Genomic DNA, 25,946 nt, shown 5'->3' with positions numbered 1-25,946 from the left:
TAACATTTAATATTTAGATTTATTTTTAACAAGAAAAATAAATATGACACAGTTCACATATATTACTGTAAATCTAGCCAAACAAACAAACAAAAAAACTTTAAAAAAAATCACACCACTTTTTATAGTTGTTGTTTAAAGACGGTTAGACGCTTAGACGGATAGGATTTTATTTTGAATGTTTAGACCGGAAGTGCTACTAGTGATTGAAGTTAGCATAACGCAGAGCACGGCGGTACTGACTGCTGCACACAAACAAGACTTTCTGTCATGTCAGTCAGTTACTGGTAGTCCTCTCTAACTTTACCATACCACAACGTCTGGACTTGACTGATTCGGTGAGATTTATGACGTTTTAAACAATGAAGGTAGTGCCAGTTGGAAACTTTCTGAAGACGGTTGACGTTTTGCTAGCTTGTGGTAATATCAACATTAACTGTTAGCTAGCTTTTCGGTAGCCTAAGCTATGTACGCTAGCTACCAGTGCCACTTACACTAACTTTCACCATGGGAGCTCAAAAAACACACAGTGACAGAAAGATTTTTCAAAACTCTACACGTGTACAAGTCAGCAGAGGCTCTTTACCTGTAAGATAAAGTTCAGGATGATGTATAGAGGCACTGACGTACTGAAAGCTAAAGCTAAATATGCTGCCAAATGGATAACTTAACGTTACATGATTAGAGCTAACATTACACTGTAATAAAATAGTGACAGTGGAAGGACTTTTGTGTGGTAAGTTAACCTTGCTGGCTTCTGAGGCCCTGCCTTCGTTGCAAAGGGTCGAGTACTGTATTTAATGTCAACCTGCGTTAGTTGATCTAACATTAAACAACAACAACAACAACTTAATCGCAGTCTCCAAAAAGCTACAACCAAATAAAAAACAGCATTAACTTAGGTCTTAATAAACCTTTTAGAGATTGCATTGTGACGATTGCAGTGTTGACAGTGTAACCTGCCTTATGGTAACCTTGAATCCTTGAAGACATTAAGCGCTATGTGAGGCTGTGCGTTTATGTGTGTCTTTGTGATTGCAGACGGCACAGCTATGTGCAGCTGTGTGCGGAGCTCCAGGGCTCTGTCCCCTGTGCTGCTCCCCAGGCTGCTGCCTCCTCAGGCGGGGTACAGATTGGCCGGCAGGGGACTTTGGACCTCCCCGCACTGTATGGCTGTCAGTGGAGACTCTCAGCCGCTCCCACTGCCCAGTCAGGCCCGTGTGGTGATCTGTGGAGGAGGTATTGTGGGAACATCAGTAGCCTTCCACCTGGCCAAATTGGGCTGGACTGATATAGTGCTGCTGGAACAGGGCAGGTGAGATAAGTGTCTGTATTTTCATTCGTTAGTTTTAGTGGTGGGTCAGTTGCATGTCCAGACTATTATTACAATATCTTTCAATGTCTTACATTCCTATGTTTATCATTTATTTTAAAGGATAAATAGACCAAACAATCGCCATATAGGTGGATGTCTCCTTTTAAATGTATTGTAAATCATCCATACTTTACTCTTTAAGCTCTCAAAAAGAAACTATACATCCAAAAGTAGGATACATACAAAAGATAACAATGCACATAAAAAAATACAGTCACAAAATAAAGCACACAAAATTAAAATAAACAAGCTTGTGTGGACAAAATATTCCATACTGCCAGATGTTGTTGGATATTGTTCTGCTAATGCTGTATTGCCTGTCCTTTTATCCTGTTGGCAGACTTGGGGCGGGAACGACCAGACTGTGTGCTGGCATTGTCAGTGTGGCAAAGCCTATTTCCATTGAGTGTAAAATGGCAAACTACTCTAATGGTCTTTACCAGCAGCTGGAGGAGGAGACTGGGGTCAAAACAGGTCAGCCACTTTGACATGTTTAGCTTTTACTCATATTTAACGTATCCTTATGTTAATCATGAAAAAAAATGGTATACTCTATTATAAGTATTATTATCCTGCTAATAAATTACCATAAACATATTCCAATTATGTATGACCACCTGTTCTTTATCTTGTTTAACTACTTATTATCTATACTTTTGTCTCTCTAGGTGATATTGAGGTGTGTAGTGCATCTTGCTTTTCTCAGACAGTGAAGCAAACAAATAATGCATTTTTAGAAAATTGCATTTGATTTCAGTGCACTCATTTTTACAAAAACACAGCTGAAACATTTGCATGTGGCATGCACTACCAGCCATTTCCTATTGGAGTCAGTTGATGTGCCTCTCCATAACACTTGCAAAGCTAAAATACTACACCCCTACAGTTTATGAGTTTTACTGTTATTTTGGCCTAACTTTTTTAGAAGTAGAATTAGAGTATTTGAGTGAGCAAGAGCCTTGAGCAGTTTGAGACCTGCTGAGTTGCATAATATGTGGTTTGGTGTGTTTATTTGTGTGTTTCAGGGTATGTGAAGACAGGGTCTTTGTGTCTGGCCCAAAATCAGGATCGCTTCCTCTCTCTGAAGCGCCTGGCATCCCGACTAAAGTAAGACCCTAAAAACTCAAGTCAGTATTTAGTAGAGGTACCTTTGGCAGCATCTACTGCTTTGAATCATTGTGGATGAGGCAGCTTTGCACATGGGGACACAGAAACTTTTCTTATATTTCTTGACAAAACTGCTGAAGTCTTTCAATTCTTGATTTAGTTGAGGTCTTGGCTCTGACTTGGCCCCCAAGGACATAACTATTTTGCCTGGTGGAGGCACAATGCTGCAAGATTACTTTTATTCTTTGACTGTACAGTTTTATTGCTGGTACAAAATCATACCTACACTCAGCTCCAGTATCAACAGCCTCTACTTGAGCTGAGCACTGCTTTCACATCAAAAAGCGATGTTTTTTCCCCCTGCGATATTGAATATGCTAATGTTACAACGCCCACATCTCTTAAATATAAAATCTGTATTAGCATTAGGCTTTGATCTTTATCTTTTTCACTTTATTCTCAGGGTAATGGGGATCAGCTGTAACATCATTAAGCCAAAAGAGGTGGCCAAACTCCACCCTCTTGTTAACATCCATGATCTGGTGGGGGCACTCCACCTTCCTGCAGATGCTGTGGTGTCTCCACCTGATGTTAACCATGCCCTGGCCGTGGCTGCTGCTGGGCATGGTAAGAGACTCAAGCTGACAACTTGCCTGTGATGGAGCACTAAGGGATAATTAAAACAAAATGTGACACAAGCAGTATTTATTTTCTACCTCTAATTCTAACCTTTTTACTGTTTCTCCCTTTGATTCTCCTGGCATCTCCTCTTTCCACGCTCTTTCCTCTTCTTCTCTTTCCCTCCTCCTACATCTCCTTATCTTTCTCATCCTATCCAGGGGTTCAGATCCTGGATCGAACCACTGTCCAGCAGGTTCTGGTAGAGAAGGGTCAAGTGATGGCAGTTGAGACTGATCGTGGCTCCATTGAGTGTGAATATTTCGTCAACTGTGCTGGACAGGTAAACTTCAGTGTGGGATTGTGGGATACAAATGGGGGAGTACCAAGAAATCCCAGTCCCAACTTTAATCAAACCTCTGTAAGCATTTAGGGATTTATTCATCATTTCTGCCCTAGTTTGGCATACATTTTGGTCTGATTCTCAACCACATTATGCTAATTGATAAATACAGTATGACTAAACCAATAGATTTACAGGACAGATTGTAGTGTTTCAAATCTGGGGCACAATATACCTGTGTTCAGAGCAGCAGATAGACATATTTGTTCTATCTGTCTCTGCTCTAGTGGGCTTATGAGCTGGGCCAGGCTAGTGAGACGAAGGTGTCGGTTCCTCTTCATGGCTGTGAACACTTCTACCTCCTCACCAAACCTCTCCAGGAGCCACTTCCACCCAGCACACCAGGTCTCACATATTGAACACATGGGAAATTTAACTGTTTTTTTTTCCAGCAGGCACAGTTGCTAGTGGATGACAGTTTTGCCAGCTAAATATGATTTCTGTTATAGAGAGGAATCACCACATTTTGATTTGTTATTTCGCAAATTGATGGATCTAGTAACTCATTGCACAGTGTATTACTGCAACAAGCGCCCCCCTGCCTGTCCTCCATTTTTCTCTTTAAAGATGAAGTTCCCAGTTAACACTCAGTGATATAAGGTGAAAATCTGCTCTGTGACTGTATGCCGTTATGATTTGCACCAAATATTTTTAGCCAACACCTCAATTTAATAAGTACCTCACCATCATTACAGTGGAGCGTATGTCAGTGCTAATAATGTGAAATGCATTTATAGAGTAGAGCAGGGAAATGTCTTGAAATACACCGTAAAACGTAATTTCCTTTGATTCTCGTGACTCTCCAGGTTGAGTGACTGTGTGTGTTCAGGAGAGAGAGGATAGAGGATGTGCTCATTGATTATTTTTTTGAATTGAATGTCTTTCTTAGTGTGAAATAATTTAGTCTGTTGGAGATGATATCACTGAGCCTGTGTCTTGTGTCCAGTGGTGATCGATATGGACGGCAGGATATATGCACGACCATGGCAGGGAGGCATTCTATCAGGGGGCTTTGAGAAGAACCCCAAACCCATCTTCACTGAAGGACGCAACCAGCTGGAGATCCAGAACATGCAGGAGGACTGGGACCACTTCGGTAATGGAGGGAGGGATGGGAGGGAGGATAGGTTTCGAGGAAGATTGTTCAAAAAATATGCATGCACTGGCAGTCCGGGGCATTATTTGTTTTTTGTTTTTGGCCCTGTTTAGTCCAGTATAATTCCTGTACTGATCACCCCAGATTTCTTTCCATCAAATTTCGGATTTATTTTTTGGCAAGGTTCAAGTCAAAGTGTTCAGTGTGTTATTATGCATTTTTGTTTAAAGTGTCCTTCAGTGATTAAGGAAAAAATACCTGTTTCAGTTTAAGAATCTTTTATACAGACGTTTGAATTGTTTATTTCATACTGTTATTTAAACAGTAAGCAATGTCAGTTCAAGGTACACCTCACACATATAAACACACACACACACACACACACACACACCTGTCTTTTGGCCTTGGCCTTATGCCAGTAATCTGAGATTCCTAATGCAGCCTGACTGGTTGTCGTAAAGACAGCAGTATATCACCAGCCAGCCTTGAAGTGGAGCAGGGCAGAGTCAAGCAAAGCCACCAGGCGTTCTGTAGTTGACATCATTGTTATTTTGCACATTACCTAACATTTGCATATTGTATTTTAAAAGTACTACTTGAAAAAACAGTGTCTCTCATGAATATATGTGAATGAAATATATGGAATTGAACACCAGTGCACCTTCTGCTACGAAGTGTTATTGTAATACTTGAAGGTATGAACAGTAAAGTCTCTAGAGTTTGCTCTTTAATCATGTTGGGTCGCAAGTCTGCAATTAAAAACAGGAAAGTTTCACATACAGATGTTAATGTATGTGTAACATATTGTTGTCGATAAGTGACTACATACAAGTCCAGCACATCTTTTGGTTTTTGCAAGCAATGCATATTTACACTCCGCCACTTTGGACCCACTGTTTCAGCTTTCATGTTGAGAAACCTGCTGGACTGTTTATAGGACAACATGTGAAAAGGTGCAGTTACTGCTGCATAGCTGGTTCTTTAGCTTTTTGAGTCTTTGTAATAGTCATAGTAGCCAACTAGAGTGGTTGTTCACTTCTGTTTTTCAGTAATGGGTGAAACAGTACAGAGGGGCAGGAGGAGAAGGAGCAGGAAGCAAGTGGGTTTATTGGAAATGTGGCTTTAAATGTTAAGAAATACTAATACTGATAATACAGCTGGCATAGCTTCAGGTCAACCTTTGTCTTTATCACATAATTTTAAAGCATGACTGATTTGAAAATGCTATATTTTGATGTGGACATAGTTTTAATAGAAATTGTGTACAAACCTTATTGTCTTCTACCTCCAGAGCCAATGCTCAGTGCCTTGCTGAGGAGAATGCCGAATCTTGAATCAGCTGAGATCCATCAGCTGGTCAACTGTCCAGAGTCCTTCACCCCTGATATGCGCTGCCTGATGGGAGAGACGCCAGGTGTCTCGGGCTACTACGTGCTGGCAGGGATGAACTCCTCTGGCCTGTCCTTTGCTGGGGGAGCTGGCAAGTAAGCATGGGTATTTGTGTATTTGCTTTGCTCGAGGATATCTTACGGTGTTTATAAGGACAGAGATTAGCATTGAATTAGTAAAATCAGCTCCGTGGTCTGGATATGTTTTGACTGCATTACAGTGAAGCACAAATGGCATGTTTTGTGCTTTGGCATCCAGGTACCTGGCAGAATGGATGACCTATGGCTACCCCACAGCCAATGTCTGGCCGCTAGACATCAAACGCTTTGGCAACCTGCAGAGCAGCCGAACTTTCTTGCGACACAGAGTAATGGAGGTCATGCGTGAGTAGTGAACTCTTGTTACAGTTTATATATTTCTTAAAACAATACTGGCATTCCAAGAAAGATTCCAAGGCACTGTGAATTCAGCTGGAGATAATATGTCTTGGTCAGACAAAACAAGTGTGTATCTTCCAAAGTTACAATCTCTTCAGTACAAAATCCTCTCATTGTTTTCTTTTCACAGCAGTTCAGCGAGGACACACTGCCTGAGGAATTTTGTTCTCAACTTCTCAACCCGCCAAATTTAGCCAGCTCACACTGTAGAAGCCTCATATTTCTTTATGTTGAACTTTGGAATGCATTTAGCATGAAAAGAGGATTGTGGATTTGTGGAAACTCTCTTTATGGCCAGCATTGAAAAGGGGAATGGTCGCAGCAACTAAAAAGCCTTTCAACCTAAGTATGATACTAGAAATCATTTAAACCTGTCTTTTAATTAAAGAGACATACAAGCAACCATGGCCTATATTTCTGTTGTGACAGGCTGGTTAACAACAACATACAGTGGCAAAGGTTATAAAAAATTACATATTGATTATTGATTGAACTGTTCTCTCAAGATGAGCAGCACCTCCAGCACAGTTAACACCTGATAAGTTACAACTTGGCAGCACGGTGGTGCACTGGTTAGCATTGTTGTCTCACAGCAAGAGGGTTCCTGGTTTGAACCCAGGGTGGGTTGGTCAGTCCACAAAAAGCTCCCCACCCTTTGGTGGCAACAGTTTTCACCCTAGGAACCTAAAACTTGTGTGTATGTGTATGTGCGTGCATGCGTGCGTGTGTGTGTGAGTTTGTGAAGGTGTGTGTTTCTGTTTATGTCAACTGGCTAAAAGGGGGCGTGGCAATGGGAGGGATGCATGAGCATAAGTGGTCGCTGAAATTGCTGAAATTGTTTTGCCTTGATGCCTTGTATGATTAGGTTTGTGCTTCTGATGTGTCTGCGTGTGTCTGTGTCCAGCCCTGCTGTATGAACTAAAGGTTCCTCGGTGGGACTTTCAGACTGGGCGTCAACTGCGGACCAGCCCTCTGTATGATCGTCTGGACACCCAGGGAGCTCGCTGGATGGAGAAACATGGTTTTGAAAGGCCCAAATACTTTGTTCCCCCAGGAAAAGGTACAGAGTACTCGCCAGGAACAGGCTTTTTAGTGTAGTATTTGTCAGTGAATCCTTGTAGACCTGAGGATGCTGATGTCACATGACTGAGAATCACTTTTATAAAAACGGATTCCTTAAACTAGCTATGGTTTATAATGCAGCTCTTGTGATTAGCTGAAAGTATGCAGGCTTTTTGTTAAAGACTGCAGCAGGTCATTTCACTGATAAGTTGTGCTATATTTTCCTGTAGTTGGACATTGCGACTCTAAAGCACTAAAAACTTTTGCATCTGTGTAAAGGGCTGTTTAATTTTTATTTAGTATTTCTCAGTGAGACACTGAGAGATTTATCCTATAATTTAACACAGCTTAATGAGTGTAATCACCTGGTGTGGATTGATTGTATATTCTCCATCCTTCATGGTATACACTCGCCTAAATTGTCTAAAGTATGTCTGGCTGTGTATGTGTATAGATCTGCTGTCTCTGGACCAGAGTAAGACCTTCTACAAGCCAGACTGGTTTGACATTGTTGGAGCAGAAGTGAAATGCTGCAAAGAGGCTGTCTGTGTCATCGACATGTCCTCCTTCACCAAGTTTGAACTTACTGTAAGTCATGATCACATCGGCCAGAAAACTGCTGTTGCACTTTCCTTTTTGTGGGTTCAGACTTTTTAGCAGCAGATGATGCAATTTTTGGTCAGCTGGGAGCCACTAATGAAAAACTGTCTTTTTAAATGAATGAGCTTCAGTTGTGGTTGTAGTTGAGTGCTGCATCCACTCGGATGACGTAATTTAATTTGAACCTTGTGGTCTGTCTTGATGTCCCAGTCAACAGGGGACCAGGCCCTGGACCTGCTGCAACATCTGTGTGCCAATGACCTGGATGTTCCTGTTGGACACATCGTCCACACCGGTATGCTGAATGAGAGGGGAGGCTATGAGAACGACTGCAGCGTGGTCCGCCTCAGCAAGAACAGGTTCATAACACAAAGACAATAATACTGTGGACATGCACTTGACTGTAGGCACTATAATATAACTCACGTTTTTGTCCCATCTTCAGCTTCTTCATCATCTCTCCGACAGACCAGCAGGTCCACTGTTGGTCCTGGATAAAGAAACACATGCCTAATGACCCACACCTCCACCTAGAGGATGTCACCTGGAAGTACACTGGTAAGCACACAGCACCATTGTTTAAGCATGCCAACATTTGCTGGCAGATGCCCAAAAGTTGTGCTGCAACGGCCTTATAGTTCTCTGTAAAGTAGACCCCACATGGTATTCAGCAACATTAGAGTCTCCGTGACACAGAATGTATAGTTTCTTATTCTCTAAATTTTTATTTTCCACAGGGAAAGCAGGTGTACATCAACATATAATGTCTGTCAGTTGTATACGATAAATATACATATCTTCTCACATTAACAACAGAACATTAACAGAGAAATAGATAAACAAAACAAAAGTAGCAAAACAAAAAATATAACTCCAACCCATTTCTGTTAAATTCATAATAATTATTTGCATTATGAGTAGTAAATAGGCCAGTAACAGATACAAGAAAAAAACAACAACAATACAAGACATCTGCATATTTTATAGCTCCTTAACCCTGAAAAAACAAAAAACAAACAAATAAGAATAAAGAGTTATATCTTAGTTCTACGTTGAGTGCCTCTTTCCTGGCCTTGAGCACAACCTGACCTGCCCCATTCATTCTAGCAACAGAGAGCTCCATAGATAACACCTCTTGTCCACTGATGCATAGAGAGAGTGTTTGGTGGTTGCCACCTAACCGCCAACATCTTTTTAGCAACAGTACATGATGACAGCCACAACAATCTTTGCATATGGTTAAAGTTCTGCCTGGAATCATCATTCAAGAGCATACATTTTGGAGAGCAGTCGATCTCTAAACCAAGTGTTTCAGAGAGACGTTTTGTTATTTGTTCCCAAAAATTTCGAGCTGATGGACACTCCCACATGATATGTAAAAAGGTTCCCATTTGATTCAAATCACATAAATTACAGTTTGGAGAAGTGGTTAAATTAATCATAAAATGTCGCTTTGGTGTTAAATAGGTACGATAGATGAAATTCAGATTTCTTTTTTTTTTTTTTTAAATCTTATCAGTCTGTTTAATTTATTGCTTTTCTTTTTTATGATTGAAACAGGGTTTATTTACAGTTAGAAATGCTTCACCATACAATTTAAACATGATTTTGTGTCTACAGTTACTATCAGCCCATAAGTGGCACAAAAAAAGAAGTGCCAAAGCAGTTTCCATATTCACATTATTTTACCCCAGTATGACGAAATTCTGATTTGTTAATTTATTATTTAGATTTTGTGAGGAATAGGAAACATTCCTCCAAACTCTAGCCCAGTCTACAGATGATTCAGAGCAGTCTTTATTCCATACTTTAGTTATCGCTAACGGGGTCTGTATATGTTTCAACAAAGTGTTATAGATTGCAGAAACATGTCCTTTAGTTAGTGATAATTTCTTAAATGATTCCATCATTGGATGATTAGTAGGTTGTTTTCCAATCTGCTAACATCATCTCTGTGCAAATGTGTCTCCTGGAACATAGCTAAATCAATTTTATTTCTTGCTAGTAAATCTAAGCAAGCCATTCTTTTATTAGGACAACTGAGGCCCTTTAAGTTGCAACAAAAAATATTTAGGCTAGCTGTAAGGTTTTTGATCTATAATGTTTTTGAGAAGGAAAACTATGTGTAGTTTCTTTAGCGTCATATTTCCCAGTGAAACTGAGGAATTTAAATCAAATCCTTTGCATTTAATTGGACCGCTAAAAAGTGGGCATGTTTAGAGTTTAGCATGATACAGAGCCACAGCTGAGTTCACTACTGAGGACAGTGTGGACATGCCAAAAAGCTGGGGTTCCTCAAATAACCACTTGAGGTTGGCTCCAGAAGTGACCCCATCTTAAAATGCCCAATTTTATGGCAGAAATAAACATGTTTACAGCCTGGTACAAAAAAACGGGAGGTGGCCATTTTGAGTGACAGGCTGTCTGCCAAAACCCAAATGTCCTTGGATTCTCAGTCAGATCCACCCATTGTTTCTCCACAGCTCCACCCTGTCATCCAAATATGGTCACTCCTGGCTCCAAAAACTTGAGGTGGCAACAGCCAAAATACCGAACTCCAGGCATCAACATTTGAGGCCACAAACTCATGTGTGACGTCACAGTGCCCACCACCATTATTTTTACAGTCTATTATTTAGCCAATTAAAGCCCCAGTTAAACAGGACTGTCTTTAGTTTGAGATTTTCAGTGAAACAGAATATTTGAGCCATGTAGTTAGAAGTGGTATTTGAATTAAATCTGTCACATTTGATTGGATTGCTAAAAAGTGGGCAGGCTTAGAGTTTGTTCACCAGGGAACCCTGCTGGTGAACGTACTGTTGACTCCACAACAAGACACAACCTTTGGCACTGAAAATGAGGACAGCATGGAAGTGCCAAAAAGCTGGAATTCCTCTAATGACCACTTCAATCAATCAATTTTATTTATAAAGCCCAATATCACAAATCACAATTTGCCTCACAGGGCTTTACAGCATATGACATCCCTCTGTCCTTAGGACCCTCACAGCGGATAAGGAAAAACTCCCCCAAAAAAACACTTTAACGGGGGAAAAAACGGTAGAAACCTCAGGAAGAGCAACTGAGGAGGGATCCCTCTTCCAGGACGGACAGACGAGCAATAGATGTCGTACAGAACAGATCAGCATAATAAATTAACAGTAATCCGTATGACACAATGAGACAGAAAAAGAGAGAGACAGAGACAGAGACAGAGAGAGATGCAGGACAGACGATAATGACAGTAGCTTACAACAACATTAATGAAAGTAATAATATTATAATTATAGTTCTGGCTACTGTGATACAATATGTTGAAAGTATATATTAATATCTGACAGTGTGACAATAATCATATGTGTATAATAACAGCAGAAGTATGACTAATGACTAATGATGGCAGCAGCAGCAGGAGGCATCTGGCAGGACCACGGCAGCAGCACAACCACACACGTCACACTATCCAGGCACCGCTGCAATATGATTTAACCTGAGAGACAATGGAGCACAAAGGCTCCGGAGAAGAAGCCGAGTTAGTGACATCCAGAATGGCCGAGTTAGCAAGATGTAGTAATAGGATGAGAGAGAGAGAGAGAGAGAGAGAGAGACAAGGAGATAAGGTGCCCGGTGTATTATAGGGGGTCCCCCTGGCAGACTAGGCCTAAGTCAGCCTAACTAGGGGCTGGTACAGGGCAAGCCTGAGCCAGCCCTAACTATAAGCTTTATCAAAGAGGAAAGTCTTAAGTCTAGTCTTAAATGTGGAGATGGTGTCTGCCTCCCGGACCGCATCAGGAAGATGATTCCACAGGAGAGGAGCCTGATAGCTGAAGGCTCTGGCTCCTGATCTACTTTTGGAGACTTTAGGGACCACGAGTAACCCTGCATTCTCCGAGTGCAGTGTTCTGGTGGGATAATATGGCACTATGAGCTCTCTAAGATATGACGGAGCTTGACCATTTAGAGCTTTATAAGTTAACAGTAGGATTTTAAATTCAATTCTGGATTTTACAGGGAGCCAGTGCAGAGAAGCTAAAACAGGAGAAACATGATCTCGTTTCTTAGTTCCTGTAAGTACACGTGCTGCTGCATTCTGAATTAGCTGGAGAGTTTTTAAGGACTTATTAGAGCTATCTGATAATAGAGAGTTAGAGTAATCCAGCCTTGAGGTAACAAAAGCGTGGACCAATTTTTCTGCATCTTTTCGGGTCAGGATAGGCCTAATTTTCGCAATATTACACAGATGAAAAAATGCAGTCTGTGAGGTTTGTTTTAAATGAGAATTAAAAGAGAAATGTTGATCAAATGTTACTCCGAGGTTTCTTCCGGTAGCGCTAGAGGCCAGAGCAGTGCCATCTAGAGAAACTGTGTCATCAGATAAAGAGTCTCTGAGTTGTTTGGGGCCCAGAACAATAACTTCAGTTTTGTCTGAATTTAACATCAGGAAATTGGTGCTCATCCAGGTTTTTATGTCTTTAAGGCAATTATGAAGTTTAGTTAATTGATTACTTTCTTCTGGCTTCATAGATAAATACAAATGTGTATCATCCGCATAACAATGGAAGTTTACAGAGTGATTTCTAATGATGTTACCTAAAGGAAGCATATATAGAGTAAATAGGATTGGTCCAAGCACAGAACCTTGCGGAACTCCAAAACAAACTTTGGTACGTAAGGATGATTCATTATGAACGTGAACAAACTGAAAACGATCAGATAAATAAGATTTAAACCAGCTCAGTGGAGAATCTTTTAGGCCAATTAAGTGATCCAGTCTCTGCAGTAGAATTTGATGGTCAATAGTGTCAAACGCCGCACTAAGATCTAATAAAACAAGTACAGAGACGAGTCCTTTTTCTGAAGCAATCAGGAGGTCATTTGTAATTTTAACTAGTGCTGTCTCAGTGCTATGATGCACTCTAAATCCTGACTGAAATTCCTCAAATAAATTATTATCATGGAGAAAATCAAACAGCTGGTCTGCGACTACTTTCTCAAGGATCTTTGAAATAAAGGGAAGATTAGATATTGGTCTATAGTTGGCTAACACCTCTGGATCCAGGGTGGGCTTTTTTAGGAGAGGTTTAATTACAGCTACCTTAAAAGACTGTGGGAAATAGCCTGTTAATAACGATATATTGATCATATCTAATATATGAGTGTTAACTAAAGGTAAGACCTCCTTCAGTAGCCTAGTTGGGATGGGGTCTAAGAGACACGTTGATGATTTAGATGAAGAAATCACTGCAGTCAATTCTTGAAGAGAAATTGGGGAGAAGCAATCTAAATATATATTAGGTCTTACAGCCGTGTTTGAGGTTAGATAGGTACTATCTGAGGACAAGAGGTCATGAATTTTGCCTCTAATAGTTAGAATTTTGTCATTAAAAAAGCTCATAAAATCATTACTGCTAAGGGCTAAAGGAATACAAGGCTCAATAGAGCTCTGACTCTCAGTCAGCCTGGCTACAGTGCTGAAAAGAACCTGGGGTTGTTCTTGTTTTCTTCTATTAATGCTGAGTAATAGTTTGCTCTGGCATTGCGGAGGCCCCTCTTATACATTTTGAGACTGTCTGCCCAGATTAAATGAGATTCTTCCAGTTTGGTTAATCGCCAATTCCTTTCAAATTTTCGCGATATTTGTTTTAACTTATGGGTTTGAGAGTTATACCAAGGAGTGAACATTCTTTGCTTTGTTAACTTCTTTTTAAGAGGAGCTACAGAGTCGAGTGTTGTTTGCAGTGAGCCTATGGTGCTATCGACAAGATGATCAATTCGGGAGAGGTTAAAGTCGGTACGGGAAACCTCTGTTACTGAAGGACATGGTATTGAATTTAACGACGGAGTAATCATTTCCTTAAATTTTGCGACAGCACTATCTGATAAACATCTAGTATAGTAACTGTTGCTGAGTGGCGTGTAATCGAGTAAAAAGAAATCAAAAGTAATCAAATAATGATCCGATAGCGAGGGAACTAACTCAGTTAACAGTTTGTTCATCAGGGTGGAAGCCCACTCACAGTCTCTGGGTTTTAGGCTCGAGTGTTGAACCAGTCTGAACCCAGAAACGGGGCCATGAGCCCACAGACCAACACATTTCAAACTGTAGGGGGGGGGTGACGGTACCTGAAAGGGGCAGGCAAGGGACGTGATTGAAGAGGCAGATGGTTCAGAACCAGACGAGCAGGTGTATGAGGCAGAGGAACTGATGAGGGATGAGCAGCAGGGAAACCAGGACAAGGCAATGGATTCAGAACCAGGTAGGCAAGCAGACAGAGCATAGGTGCCGAAAACTAGCAGAAAGCAAATAGAAACCAGGGCGATGTGGAGAAAAAACTGTTTGTTTTGTTTTCAGTAACAAGTCAAAGCCACATTTGAGGTGTCACAAGCACTTTTATAAAAACAGACTGAGATCAAAATAAAATACAAAGACAGGGATTTTATTCCTGTTTGAAAATATACAGCTGTCAAGTGCTGTAAAGTTTAGTGGATTAAAAACAAACATTAAACACACATTAAACACACATTAAGTCCTGAAGTGATGGCGCCATCTAGTGCCCACTCAATAGTAAAGCGTGAAAGCAATGCAACAGTACTCTTCTCTTAACCCAGTTATTTCAGTGGCCTGATTTAGGGTTTGGCATTTGCAAAATCACTAGAGGGACCAAGAAGGTAGTTAATTACATGTCCAGAGTTTAATTTGTATATTGATAATTTAATTACCATAGCTGTCTGAAATGTGAGAAACACTAGGCCCACATTCCATTTTTACTATGCAAAATAAAATCACCAACTGAGGATCTCTATCCCAGAATGTACCTTGTACAGTATGTCCCTGCACTACTGATAAACATCTTTTCATGTAAATATGATAATATGATATTCATTTCCTCCAAAGTAAAAAAAACAGCCAGCTCAGATTTTGAAAAAAATGATAAAACACTCATGAAACACTGTCCTCTCTGTGTATTTTAGACTCTACTCCTCAACAACTCTTGCCATTTTCAAGCAGGATAGCTAGTAGGGCAGGGTATCCGTACTTGATACCTTTCGGATATTGACCGAAATAACCCAGCACAAAGTAGTGTTGAAACTCCAGTCAAAAAGGACTTGTAGGTCTTGGTTTTGCTTATGGTCAGTCACTGGCATGCTGTGTTTTTTTTAACAATACCCAGCTATCATTACTAGTGAACACACATGCAGTTATGCGTTGAACAGATTAATTAATTGAGAACTGAGTCAGGAAACCTGCAGGAGGAATGTACCTGAACAGAGTCATAACTCTGGTTCTTTACCCACAGCTTTAAATCTGATTGGACCTCGGGCAATGGATGTTCTGGCTGAGTTGTCATATGTTTCTATGACACCTGATCACTTCCCCTCCATGTTCTGTAAGGTAAGAAACACAGGGTAGTTTCAGTAACATTACCAGAGTAATAATAACAATAGCCTATTGGTGATAGCCGTAGGAAGGGTGGTAATTGTTGAAGTAGCTGAAGTTGTTGCAGCTGCAGTACCTTATGTTGCACCTGTGGTTGTGTTAGTGTTGCTAACAGAAGCTTAAGTAACTGTTTCTATCTGATTATTTGTCACACATTGACAAGAACAGTAATTGACCATTTGTGTGTTCTGTGTGTTTACAGGAGATGAGTGTCGGCTATGCCAACGGGATCAGAGTGATGAGTATGACTCACACTGGTGAACCAGGTTTTATGCTCTACATACCTATAGAGGTGCGACCTGCTCACATCTGCTAACACACAAAAAATATGTTTCTATTCACCATTCCACAGGATGGTTGGTACGGTGGTAAAGTTCTAGTAAGTGCTACGTACTGTTCAGTGCATCAGGTCTGACAGTATTTCCTTCTGCTCTCCACAGTATGCTCTGCATGTGTACAACGAGGTGATGTCAGTGGGTCAGAAGTACGGGGTTCGTAATGCAGGGTACTACGCACTGCGCAGCCTACGCATAGAGAAATTCTTTGCCTTCTGGGGTCAGGACCTCGACACCTTCACCACCCCGCTGGAATGTGGACGAGAGTTCAGGGTTAAGTTTGACACGGTCAGTTGCCAGTTCATCTGTGTATGTGTAACAAACTGTGTGGTAATCAGCCAGTGTTTATTCTGAATGAGTGCTGCTGTCTGGCTTTTAGTTAAAAAAAGCCTTGTTTTTTGGCATTATGGTGTTTTAGTCAAGAGCAAGTCCTTGCTGTTACCAAGGTAATTTTAGTTAAGAGAGATTTAAATAATATGCTACTTTTATAATACTGTCTGTTACATTATTACACTATTTGCCAACCTGATTTATAATTGAAGCTCTTACTTAGATTTTATGCTTCACTCTTTCTTTCTTTCTTTTTTTTTTTTTTACTTTAAAGTGGTTGAAGATGAGGAAATAATTGCATAGTACTATGCCATCTGCATTGCTAAACCCTGAAACATTTGTGTTATAGTCTTTGCTGGGATGTAGAAGTAAAATTGTCACCAAGCTGCACCTGCAGGCACAACAGGTGGTACTTTACACCAGCAGTGATAAAGTTTGTCATTTTGAAAATGGTGGAACATCAGGTGTGTTGTCTGCTGCAAACTGCAATAATGTCAGCACAGTATTAACAAATGGACCTCACAGTGTAAAATTGGTTTCACAGATTGCTTTCAGATGAGCAGTCAGCAGCAGAAGCAATGTCTTAAATGTGAAGTTTATCGAAGAAGTTTATGAAATGAAAAGTTGTTTCGTGTTGCTCCCAACTGAACTGTGAAGTGTTTTTAGATTAATTGTTTACAGACCATGTCCATAACACCTAACAGTGCTCCTTCCTTTATCTCTTCTTCTCATCTTTTACTTTCCTCTCTCCTCTACTTTGTCATTTTCCTCTGTTTGACTCCTACTTTTCTTAATTTCCCACATTCCTCTTTCCCTCACCTATTTCTTCTATTTTCTCCTTTCTCGCCTGTCTTCTCTCTGTGCCTCCATCAGGACACTGATTTCCTTGGTCGTGAAGCCTTGATGCAGCAGCGTCAGGAGGGTGCGTCTCGGCGATTCGTCATGCTGGTTCTGGAGGACCACGACACTGAGCTGGACCTGTGGCCGTGGTGGGGCGAGCCCATCTACCGTAACGGTGAGTTAGCTGGGACGACCACCAGCAGCGCCTACAGCTACACTCTGGAGCGCCACGTCTGCCTCGGCTTCGTATCTCCACCGCCAGGCCCAGAGGGGCTTCCCACTCCCATCACCCCAGACTTCATCAACCGTGGCGACTACGAGGTGGACATTGCTGGCCAGCGGTACCCAGCCAAAGCTAAACTCTACCCCTTCAGCTCCCTCTTCACCCAACAAAAACGCCGCAAGGAAGACTTGGAGTTGAGCAACCTCCAGGGGAAGTGATGCGAAGTAATAGAATGCCTCTCTTTTGCTTTGGTAGAGGCTTCTGTGACACTCCTTCAGTTCACCAAATCCACTCCCGCACTTACCTGGAAGTGCCAACCTGTCGTCCCTTCTCTAGCTCCTAATCAGAGGGCTGTATGCACAATCACTCCATGTCTCTCTAATATTGAACTCCCACGCTGCATCTCCCTCTTTCAAAGTGCAATAATTAAAAAGCACCAAATGCTCGAGCTGTATCAAATACAGCAAAACAACTACGCCTGTGTCGTCAGATCCTGTAGTTGTTTTCAGTCATGCTTCACACTCAAACAAGGTCCACAGTTTACAGGGGACAGTCTGCGGTTAAGTGCCTTTGTCAAGGCAACATCAACAATATGTGTTGGAGGACTCTTTCACTTCGTTCACTTTAACCCACCCAGAAGGGATTTAGACCGACAATCTCCTCCAGCAGCGCTCCAGTCATTGTAACTGTTCAACACTGCACAGTCTGGAAGAGTCTGAAAAAAAATGTCATTCAATGCTGATGTGCAAATGCCTACACAGTCGATGCAGTACTTGACGTTATCGTCATTTTACAAGTTGTAATGTTGCTGCTGTAAAGCGTGAGTGATGTGGCCTAATTCACATACTTTATATTGTTCACTACTAAAGGTATCCTTCTCAGTCAGGGGAAGGAGTGATGAAGCCTGATGTAATCATTAGTAAACCATTGTTTTCCTCCTTTAGTCCTGTTGAAAAGGCTCCCAGGCTCTATAACATCCTCAAATGATCTTTTCCCACTTGATTTTGTCATTATCATCGAGCTGTTCCGCTGTTATTCTGCTGTGTGTTGAGCTTGTGGTAATGTATTTACAGTATAATAATATAATCCACCCTGTTATTTATGTATGTGGTCGTTTTGAGGCAGCGTTGCTTTTTTGATTGTCAAGTTTTCATTTTTGTGTAGTTGAATGTGTGGCTGATGTTCGGCGACCCACAGATTGGGGGGGGGGGGGGGGTAGTATAGGGAAGTGTGCGACTGGAGCTGTATTCCAGACATCTTACATTGTTGATATTTTTTTTTTTTTTTTTTGCCTGGTCCAGAGTTCTGATGTTTGTGAAAAGGAAGGACCTCATTGCTTTGTGAAATAATGCAGTGTATTTTTGTATAGCTAGTGTGTATAAAATCTCTATTTTCAGTACTGCACATTTTATCTAGCCAATCAGCTTTAAGTCATATCAGCTGTATAAAGCATCTGTGCTTTGGTTGGTTGTTTCATTCTTGCAGACGTCCCCCTGATTTTGCGTCACTTCAAATACTGTTCAGAACTATTCTGTCCATGTAAATGTCATCTGTCAGCCACAGCTTGATGTTTTCCGACATGTGCATTCATATTCACCTTTTCAGTCATTTGATCCTTTAACCTCTTGCCCCCTTCAGAGGTTAAAAGTCAGGGAGGGCTACAGATCAGCGTGGAGCTGGTCGTGCTTCCCTCCAGCACTGTTGTTGTGAATAACAATGTTGAGATCAGTTTAAAGTTGAATTCATCCAGCCAGTCACATCATACTGGGCAAATAGACACTTGAGTGTTTGATCAGTGTGTGAGGACTGTGTGTTTCTCGTTGTCAAAAGGCACCAGTGTTCCCCTGCTGGGAAAGTGAAAGCTAGCCTGACCAGCTGAACGCTTGAGCGAAACCGCCCTGTTGCGCAGTACAGGTGCTTCTGATGCTCCTTCATAATCCTGTCATATTCAGATTTGGATGCAGATTGTTTTACTTGTTACTTCCAGCATTTAGAAATGTGCTTGAGGAAGGCTGCACATGCGAAAATGTGAGGGAAACTATAAACAGAAGGAGTCCACTGTAATAACTCCCAGTGTTTGAGTAGACAGATAAGTAAACTGTCAGTTGAGTCACAAAAGGCTTATCGACAGTGTATCTCCAACTCTGTCTATACCTGAATTTATATAAATGGAAATGTACAAATTGGTCCTTTAACTATTGGCTTACTTGGAATAGAAAATCTTTGACCTTTTGTGTACCTTTGTAAGGGGAGAAAATGGCTTCCTCTTTAAGTTTGGATGTTGCAGAAGATCAGACATTGTGTTGACAAAACAAGAATATGAAACGCCCCACCAAACCTTCAGACTTGTTTCAATCCTACTAGTTTATTTTTTTTTATTATTTTGCTAACATCTCAGGCTTTTCCACTACAAATGATGCACTTACATAGGGATGAATACACAAGTTGAGTTAGTTGAGTTGAGTTAGATATACTCATTAGATTCTGGTGTGACGTATGAAGTCCTGATGGATCCAGAAAGAAGAAACCAGCTGCAACAGTGAGTCAGATGTTGCTTTCAAAGGGCTAATTTCTCATTGTGTGTGTTATGTTTGTAAATATTAAATGAAGCATAATACATGTGAGAGTGCGGTGAATCATTGTGAGTCTTTGTGTCAGAGTACAGTTACTGTGGTGCTGTGACCTGACCCTCCTGGTCCTGTAGTACCAACAACAGTGTTACTCTGCTATGACTTTATGTGGTAAACCTTTGCGTCCTCATCTATTCAAGAGTCGTACACATTTTACACTTATCATTTCTGTTTTCTCATGTCAGTGTTGTATACATAAGGTCCCACTGATAATAACAGTTTAACTGAAGGGGCTTATGATTAATGGCATCCCTCAAGTCCCTGTATCCTCACTGAAAGCTTCATGTCCAGTAGCTGTGAGGACGCCTCTGGCTTTGGTGTGAAGGTGTCTGAAACACATCGCTGCAAAAACAAACTGCTGTTGACACTGATCACATGACCTATTAGGTCATATCAGCTGTCGCCATTTTTCTGTTTCTCACCTGTCAGACTACATTTTTGAGTGTATGAAGGGAAATGGCCCCGACCATTTGCACTAAACAAAAGCAGCCTGCTGTTGTCTTTTTTTGTTTCTTTATATGCTTACAGGCTTTCTATGGGAATCTGGAATTTGAGTTTTCTTGTATTTCAAATGTAAAACAAACCCCCAACCCTACAAACACTACAGTACTTGGTGCAGCGAGCACTCCTGCTCCACATCAAGTGTAATGTAAACCATCCAAAGAGTTTAAAGGGACAGTTCATCCCAACATCAAAAATAGGTTTTTGCCCTCTTACCTGTAGAGATATTTGTCAATCTAGATTGATAAATGTTACTACAGGTTTAAGGGGAAATAGATATATATATATATTTTATTTGAGGGTTAACTGTTTCTGTCAGGAAAAAAATAGTGAACGGTAAAAATGCAGTGTTGGTGAAGGTCTGGAAAAGCATGTAAAGAAAAGTCTGTAGTAATGACTACACAGTAACACTCCACATCCTTGGTGAATGGTTTGGTGCATGTTTGTCCCTCAGTTAATGTCTCCATATTAACACCTCTTGTACTGGACTGACCTGTATGTATGTTTCCGTCAGAGCTTTACAAACATGTATTTATACCATGTTAAAGATGTTTGGCTGTCTAATGTACTTTAAATAAAATATTAAGAGAATTCAATTTGCTTTATGTGTTGACTTCAGATACACGTCGTGTGGTCCTGTGAGCTTAGTGGTGTAGTACTGCTTTAACCCAGCCCGCTTCATAGGTTCGGTCTCCATGGCGACCAGTACAGCATTGATGCAGTGAAACCTTGTGCTGTCTCTCTCCCCACACAGGGCCATCAGTCTGTTTCTGCACACATCAGTCTCCTAATCAATGTCAGAGCGGCTGAAGGTTTACTCACGTGTCAGCAGTCTCAGCAGAGGACTCAGACAACTGCACTCTGCTCGTTAATAACACCATCTGCAATTACTTCCACTAATGAATTATGTAAGGTCAGCGTAGAGCCGGGGAAGTTATACAACAACACACTTTATTAGCATTTTACAACACAACACCGCTTCCTCTCCTTGCAGTGCATTCTGGGTTGGGGAGATCAGGTCCTTCTTGCTTTGCGTGGGCGGCATCCATTGTGCGGCACGGGGGTGTTGTCGGTGATCGATACCACCTCCAGGCCTCCCATCGTCAGGCCTTTGATGGCAGACTGCACAACAGAGAGAAATACATTCATTCATTCCCAAAGCTAACGGGAACAGATCGAGATGTCTGTGGCTCCTTAAACAGCTTTAAATTACCCTCATTATAAAAAGACTCAAATTAATTAGAGGTCGACTGTCTTCATGCAGTGACAGGTTTATACGAGTTGTGCTCCTGCTATAAGATCAACACAGAGCAAGTCTGTAGCTTCACTTTCATCCAATTATCCTATGATCCTAAAATGCCTCTTTATGCTTTATAAACTTTAATGTGCTTCAGTGTGAATCTTTAAATTATGAGGCCACTTATTGCTATTAAATAACCTTGGAAAAAAAAGTGCATACAGGTAGTTATTAATACATATGGGCATCTTAAGCTGAGTTGATCAATGAGTTTGAGTGCTTTGTAAAGAACCAGAAATGTATGGAAAATAATTCTGACAACTGAATAATTATTTAAGTTGTTCGTTCAGCATAAATGATAAAGATTTGCTGGTTCCAGCTTTTCAGCCGTGAGGATTTGCTACTTTAATCTGTTTTATATCAGTTATAATTAAAAACTGTTGTTCGGACAAAACAAAATAGACGTCACCTCGGACACTGGGAAATAGCAGTGTGCATTTTTCACTATTTTCTGATATTTTATAGATTAAACAATTAAATAATCAATTTTTAACAACAACATTTAAGATTACTAAATGTTGAATGATAACATTTGCAATAATTCAAGACTTCATTCGGCACCTACAAACACAGTATAATATAGCTGCAATGATCAATTGATTAGTTGTAAACAATTAAATCAATAGCCAACTAATTTTATGATTGATTAATTGGTGTTCTTTGATTCCGGTGTCTTAATTGTGAATATTTTCTGGTTTCTTTACACAAAACAAGACATTTGAGGATATCATCTTGGGCTATGAGAGATTTTCTGACATTTCATAGATCAAAAAACAAATCGTTTAATCGAGAAGAGATCAACAGATGAATCAGCAATGAAAACAATAATTAGTTGCAGCTCCACAGTGGAACGGGATCATAATGTGATAATGCACAATCGAAGCAATCTCTTCTTCTTCTACTCACCAGACGTCCAGGACCAAGACCTTTGACCACAACACGGACGAATGTCACTCCCTTCGCTTTGGCTTTCTGTTCAGAGGAGACACAGAAGATTGACATCTTCATCTGCAGCCGTCCATCTGACTCCACTATTCAAGTGCAACTAGAGAAGTTTAATTTTCCCCTCCAGCATGGAGCGGGAAAATTAACTTCACTGCATCATGTTTACTATTAAGACTTCCCCTTTATATATGCCAAAAAACAAGCCCATCAAAACATTCTTACATTACATGAATGCATATACAAAAACTTTTATCTGTTGGTGACGGTAACAGACCGATTCTAAAACGTGGCTTTTTTTCATGGTTTACCAGCCACCTATACTGTACGTTTAGAACAGACATCCACTCCAATTGGCTGATCAATGTCAAAAGAGCCCTGGTTACAGCTTCGCAATTGTGAAAACTTGCTGTTTTTCTTTACTGTCTAATGTGATGTGAATAGAATATATTTCACTTTTAGACTCTTACACATAACACCTTGGGCTCTTTGATTGCTATTTTATCCATATTGTCTGACACTTTTCAGGCTGAATGATCGATTGGTTATTTGAGAAAATTAGCAGGTCAAAAGATAATAAAAATAATCAATGGTAGCAGCTCTACTTTACTGTCTGTACAATAGAAAAAGAACACTGAGGTTGACCAGCATGATTTCTTTTCTCTTTTTTTGGAGATACTAGTAATTGTCCATCCTGGCTTTCAGTCACTAACAAAATTAAATAAAACTCCCACAAGATGTAGTTACCAGGTTTCAATTTTTAGCTCTACAACATCCAAAAACAGCAGATCAGAGGTTAGAATAATCTCACATATCTGCCCACCTCATAAAAAATTGTAACTGTAACAGTAATCAGGGCAAATATTAAGTCCAAATGAGCACTCAACACCAACTGCTGCACTCCGACAGTCCTCAGAGAGGGCAGCTTATTTGCATCAAACATTTCATATTCATAAACTACATTATGTTACACAGTTAGAAAAAGCAGACTGGAACAAATATGAAACAAAACAAACCCTCAACAGTCACATGCTCCTGACCAACACACTTAAACCTGACCACTCACAGTGAGTTACAATCATCAGAGTAACATGTGAGAGCGTACCATAGCAGCAGAGATGCCTGCACTCTGAGCAGCGATGGGCGTCGACTTCTTGATATTCTTGAAGCCTTCTGTTCCACAGGACGTCCTGACCAACGACTGTCCTGTGCTCTCTGTCAGCTGGATATGTGTGCTAGTATAGGACAGGACAGTTGACTGTGTCAATGACTCATAACTGATGTTTTTGAAGTCAAAAATATGTACAATATGAGGAAAATATGCAACATGCAATAAAGTTGTTGAGTATTACGCTAACAATATTACTTGCGAAAAACATATCATAGCTCCAATGTGTAGCCCTATCTAAATTACTTTTTTTTTTATCATTACCCACATTACTGATTTGACTGCATCACATAACATAGCTAAAAAAATATTCATCAACTCTGTAGGGGTCTGCTTCACTTAAACCAGCTTCTTCTGGTTCAGGAGTCCTGTTCGACAGATCTACTCAAATCAACACCCAGTAGACTTTACAAGACCAACAGCCATTTTTTACCCGGGTAATTTTGATAAGAACTATTAAATTTCAAAATACATTTTCTACATGACTAATCATGTCCTTATCTACTTGAAGTAACAGATAAAGCTACAATCCGCTCCCTTTTACAAGCTCAACACCAATATAGGTCTTATCTTAAGTTTTAGAACATCTTCCATCTTCCAAGAGTCTTTGACTAGATCTTTATTAGCATCTAGGTATGCAGAGTATTTTGTTATTCATTTAGTCCATAAGGAGGCACTTGCAAAGCTAAACTTGTGATTTGCAGAAATTTGAAGGTGGCAAAATTAAATGCCAATTTGAAAACCACAAAAATATGGAGTTTTTTTTCTTTACAGAAATAATTAAGGTTTGACTTTTCATGGCAGGAAAACAGGCGGGACTAAAAAATTGAAGGATGGCTCTGCTTCAGCAAATATTGTAATGCAGCAGTCAGTAAAATGATGTTAGTAGCTGCACTTGTGTCTTTATTGTTATATTTTTGCGACTTGTCCTATTTGGGATCCAGTGACCTTTCCTAACTTTACAATTTGAAGATCAAGTTGATCTAGTGAATCACCGTTTTGTTGTCACTCTTGCAGTTTCTACTTACTTATTATATGTGGCTTTAATGTGAGCGATTGGTAACTCCTCAAACTTCCTCCCACTCCATCTCAGTGAACTGTCCTCGCCAGGCAGTGGAGGCAAGTGGCTAAAGGATTAGATCGAAGTAAATATCTCATCAGCATTATTATACTGCAGTGAGTTGTGCTTCTACTCAGTGAACAAACACATAAGTTTAAAGGTAAATACTAAAACTAGTCCAGGATCATTCAGTCAGTAGACAGACAGTGTGTACAGGTGCATGTGTGTTGTTCTCTGACCTGAAGCCTGTGGAGGTTTTCTCAGATTCTGTGGTGGATGCTGCGGTCTCCTGAAGTCTGACGACACTGGTACACAATGTGCGCTGCAACCCAATGTTGCCACACCTGTGCACACAGAACTTAATTAGCAACATCTTCATAAATGCTACGAGCATCACAAGTGTCAGCTGAACATTATGTACAACTGAAGGCATGCTACATAACACTTAGCATACATGTCAGAACTAGCCGTTAGCTAAGAGGGATGCTAGTAAAAAACACTTACAGAGAGCTACTATTTGTAGTTAGGGAGGCGGCGAGCTGTCGGCATGCGTTACCCACAGAACTAACAAACATACATTTTAATTTATACATGTTTAATGCGCTTTTAAAACTATTTCGCTATCATACATCAACTACTTTAACCACGGCAAGCGTGACATTGAAGCTGCTGTAAACTCAGAGCAGACCATTAATATCTTTATGTTTTTAGGGGTGGGAAAGTCACAATATCATTATTATTACTATTATAAATACAGTCATCACCAAAAAATTGGTGTCAAACACAAAAAATCTTTAAATAAATATCAATATTACTTTTCGTATTACACACAATGAGATATGTTGTGTAAAATAAAAAAAAACATTAATATCATCCACCCCCACTTTTATCTGAATAGACCGTTCGTTTTTCTGCACAGGATTGTGGGTAGACGTAGAATTTATGCTACCTTCAAGTACTACATAAACCGTCGTAAAAAATCCAAATATCATGGTAAACACTCGCTAGAGCTAACAATTAATCTGCCGCTTGCTCAAGAGAAAACAAATGAGAACATTAAACATCGTGCACTGGCGTTAATATTTTTTTCATCTT

At 40.4% G+C, this 25,946-nt stretch overlaps 2 protein-coding genes across 2 annotated transcripts; one reads left to right on the top strand and one right to left on the bottom strand.

Moving 5' to 3' along the window:
* Positions 1 to 216: 216 nt before the first annotated feature.
* Positions 217 to 17,612, top strand: pdpr (pyruvate dehydrogenase phosphatase regulatory subunit). The gene is made up of 18 exons (XM_033622713.2): positions 217 to 338; positions 1,042 to 1,315; positions 1,716 to 1,849; positions 2,401 to 2,482; positions 2,946 to 3,109; positions 3,322 to 3,443; positions 3,731 to 3,848; positions 4,450 to 4,599; positions 5,891 to 6,083; positions 6,247 to 6,371; positions 7,330 to 7,485; positions 7,942 to 8,075; positions 8,298 to 8,446; positions 8,533 to 8,645; positions 15,386 to 15,480; positions 15,728 to 15,817; positions 15,966 to 16,148; positions 17,064 to 17,612. The coding sequence occupies exons 2-18, from the start codon at positions 1,053 to 1,055 to the stop codon at positions 17,469 to 17,471; spliced, it is 2,679 nt and encodes an 892-aa protein (XP_033478604.2). The 5' UTR covers positions 217 to 338; positions 1,042 to 1,052; the 3' UTR covers positions 17,472 to 17,612.
* Positions 17,613 to 21,314: 3,702 nt separating this feature from the next.
* mrps11 (mitochondrial ribosomal protein S11) lies at positions 21,315 to 25,532 on the bottom strand. Its single transcript, XM_033622725.2, has 6 exons — positions 25,356 to 25,532; positions 25,091 to 25,195; positions 24,820 to 24,918; positions 23,729 to 23,858; positions 22,588 to 22,653; positions 21,315 to 21,506 (listed from the first exon to the last, which is right to left on the bottom strand). Exons 1-6 carry the CDS (start codon positions 25,442 to 25,444, stop codon positions 21,399 to 21,401), a joined length of 597 nt encoding a protein of 198 aa, XP_033478616.1. The 5' UTR covers positions 25,445 to 25,532; the 3' UTR covers positions 21,315 to 21,398.
* Between the last annotated feature and the right edge of the window lie 414 nt (positions 25,533 to 25,946).

This window comes from Epinephelus lanceolatus, chromosome 2 (assembly GCF_041903045.1).
Source record: "Epinephelus lanceolatus isolate andai-2023 chromosome 2, ASM4190304v1, whole genome shotgun sequence".
Lineage (NCBI taxonomy): Eukaryota > Metazoa > Chordata > Actinopteri > Perciformes > Serranidae > Epinephelus > Epinephelus lanceolatus.
Note: the sequence above shows the minus strand (reverse complement) of the source record. Positions and strands in the feature narration are given on the sequence as shown.

What these genes read in the sequence shown, in the direction of transcription:
- pdpr (XM_033622713.2), top strand. Translation starts at nt 1,053, where the DNA reads ATGTGCAGCTGTGTGCGGAGCTCCAGGGCTCTGTCCCCTGTGCTGCTC. An exon ending in CGTGGCTGCTGCTGGGCATG is followed by an intron (nt 3,110 to 3,321) that starts GTAAGAGACTCA and finishes CATCCTATCCAG; the next exon opens with GGGTTCAGATCCTGGATCGA. An exon ending in GTCCGCCTCAGCAAGAACAG is followed by an intron (nt 8,447 to 8,532) that starts GTTCATAACACA and finishes TCCCATCTTCAG; the next exon opens with CTTCTTCATCATCTCTCCGA.
- mrps11 (XM_033622725.2), bottom strand. Translation starts at nt 25,444, where the DNA reads ATGTATAAATTAAAATGTATGTTTGTTAGTTCTGTGGGTAACGCATGC. An exon ending in ACTACAAATAGTAGCTCTCT is followed by an intron (nt 25,196 to 25,355) that starts GTAAGTGTTTTT and finishes CTGTGTGCACAG; the next exon opens with GTGTGGCAACATTGGGTTGC. An exon ending in AAAACCTCCACAGGCTTCAG is followed by an intron (nt 24,919 to 25,090) that starts GTCAGAGAACAA and finishes CTAATCCTTTAG; the next exon opens with CCACTTGCCTCCACTGCCTG.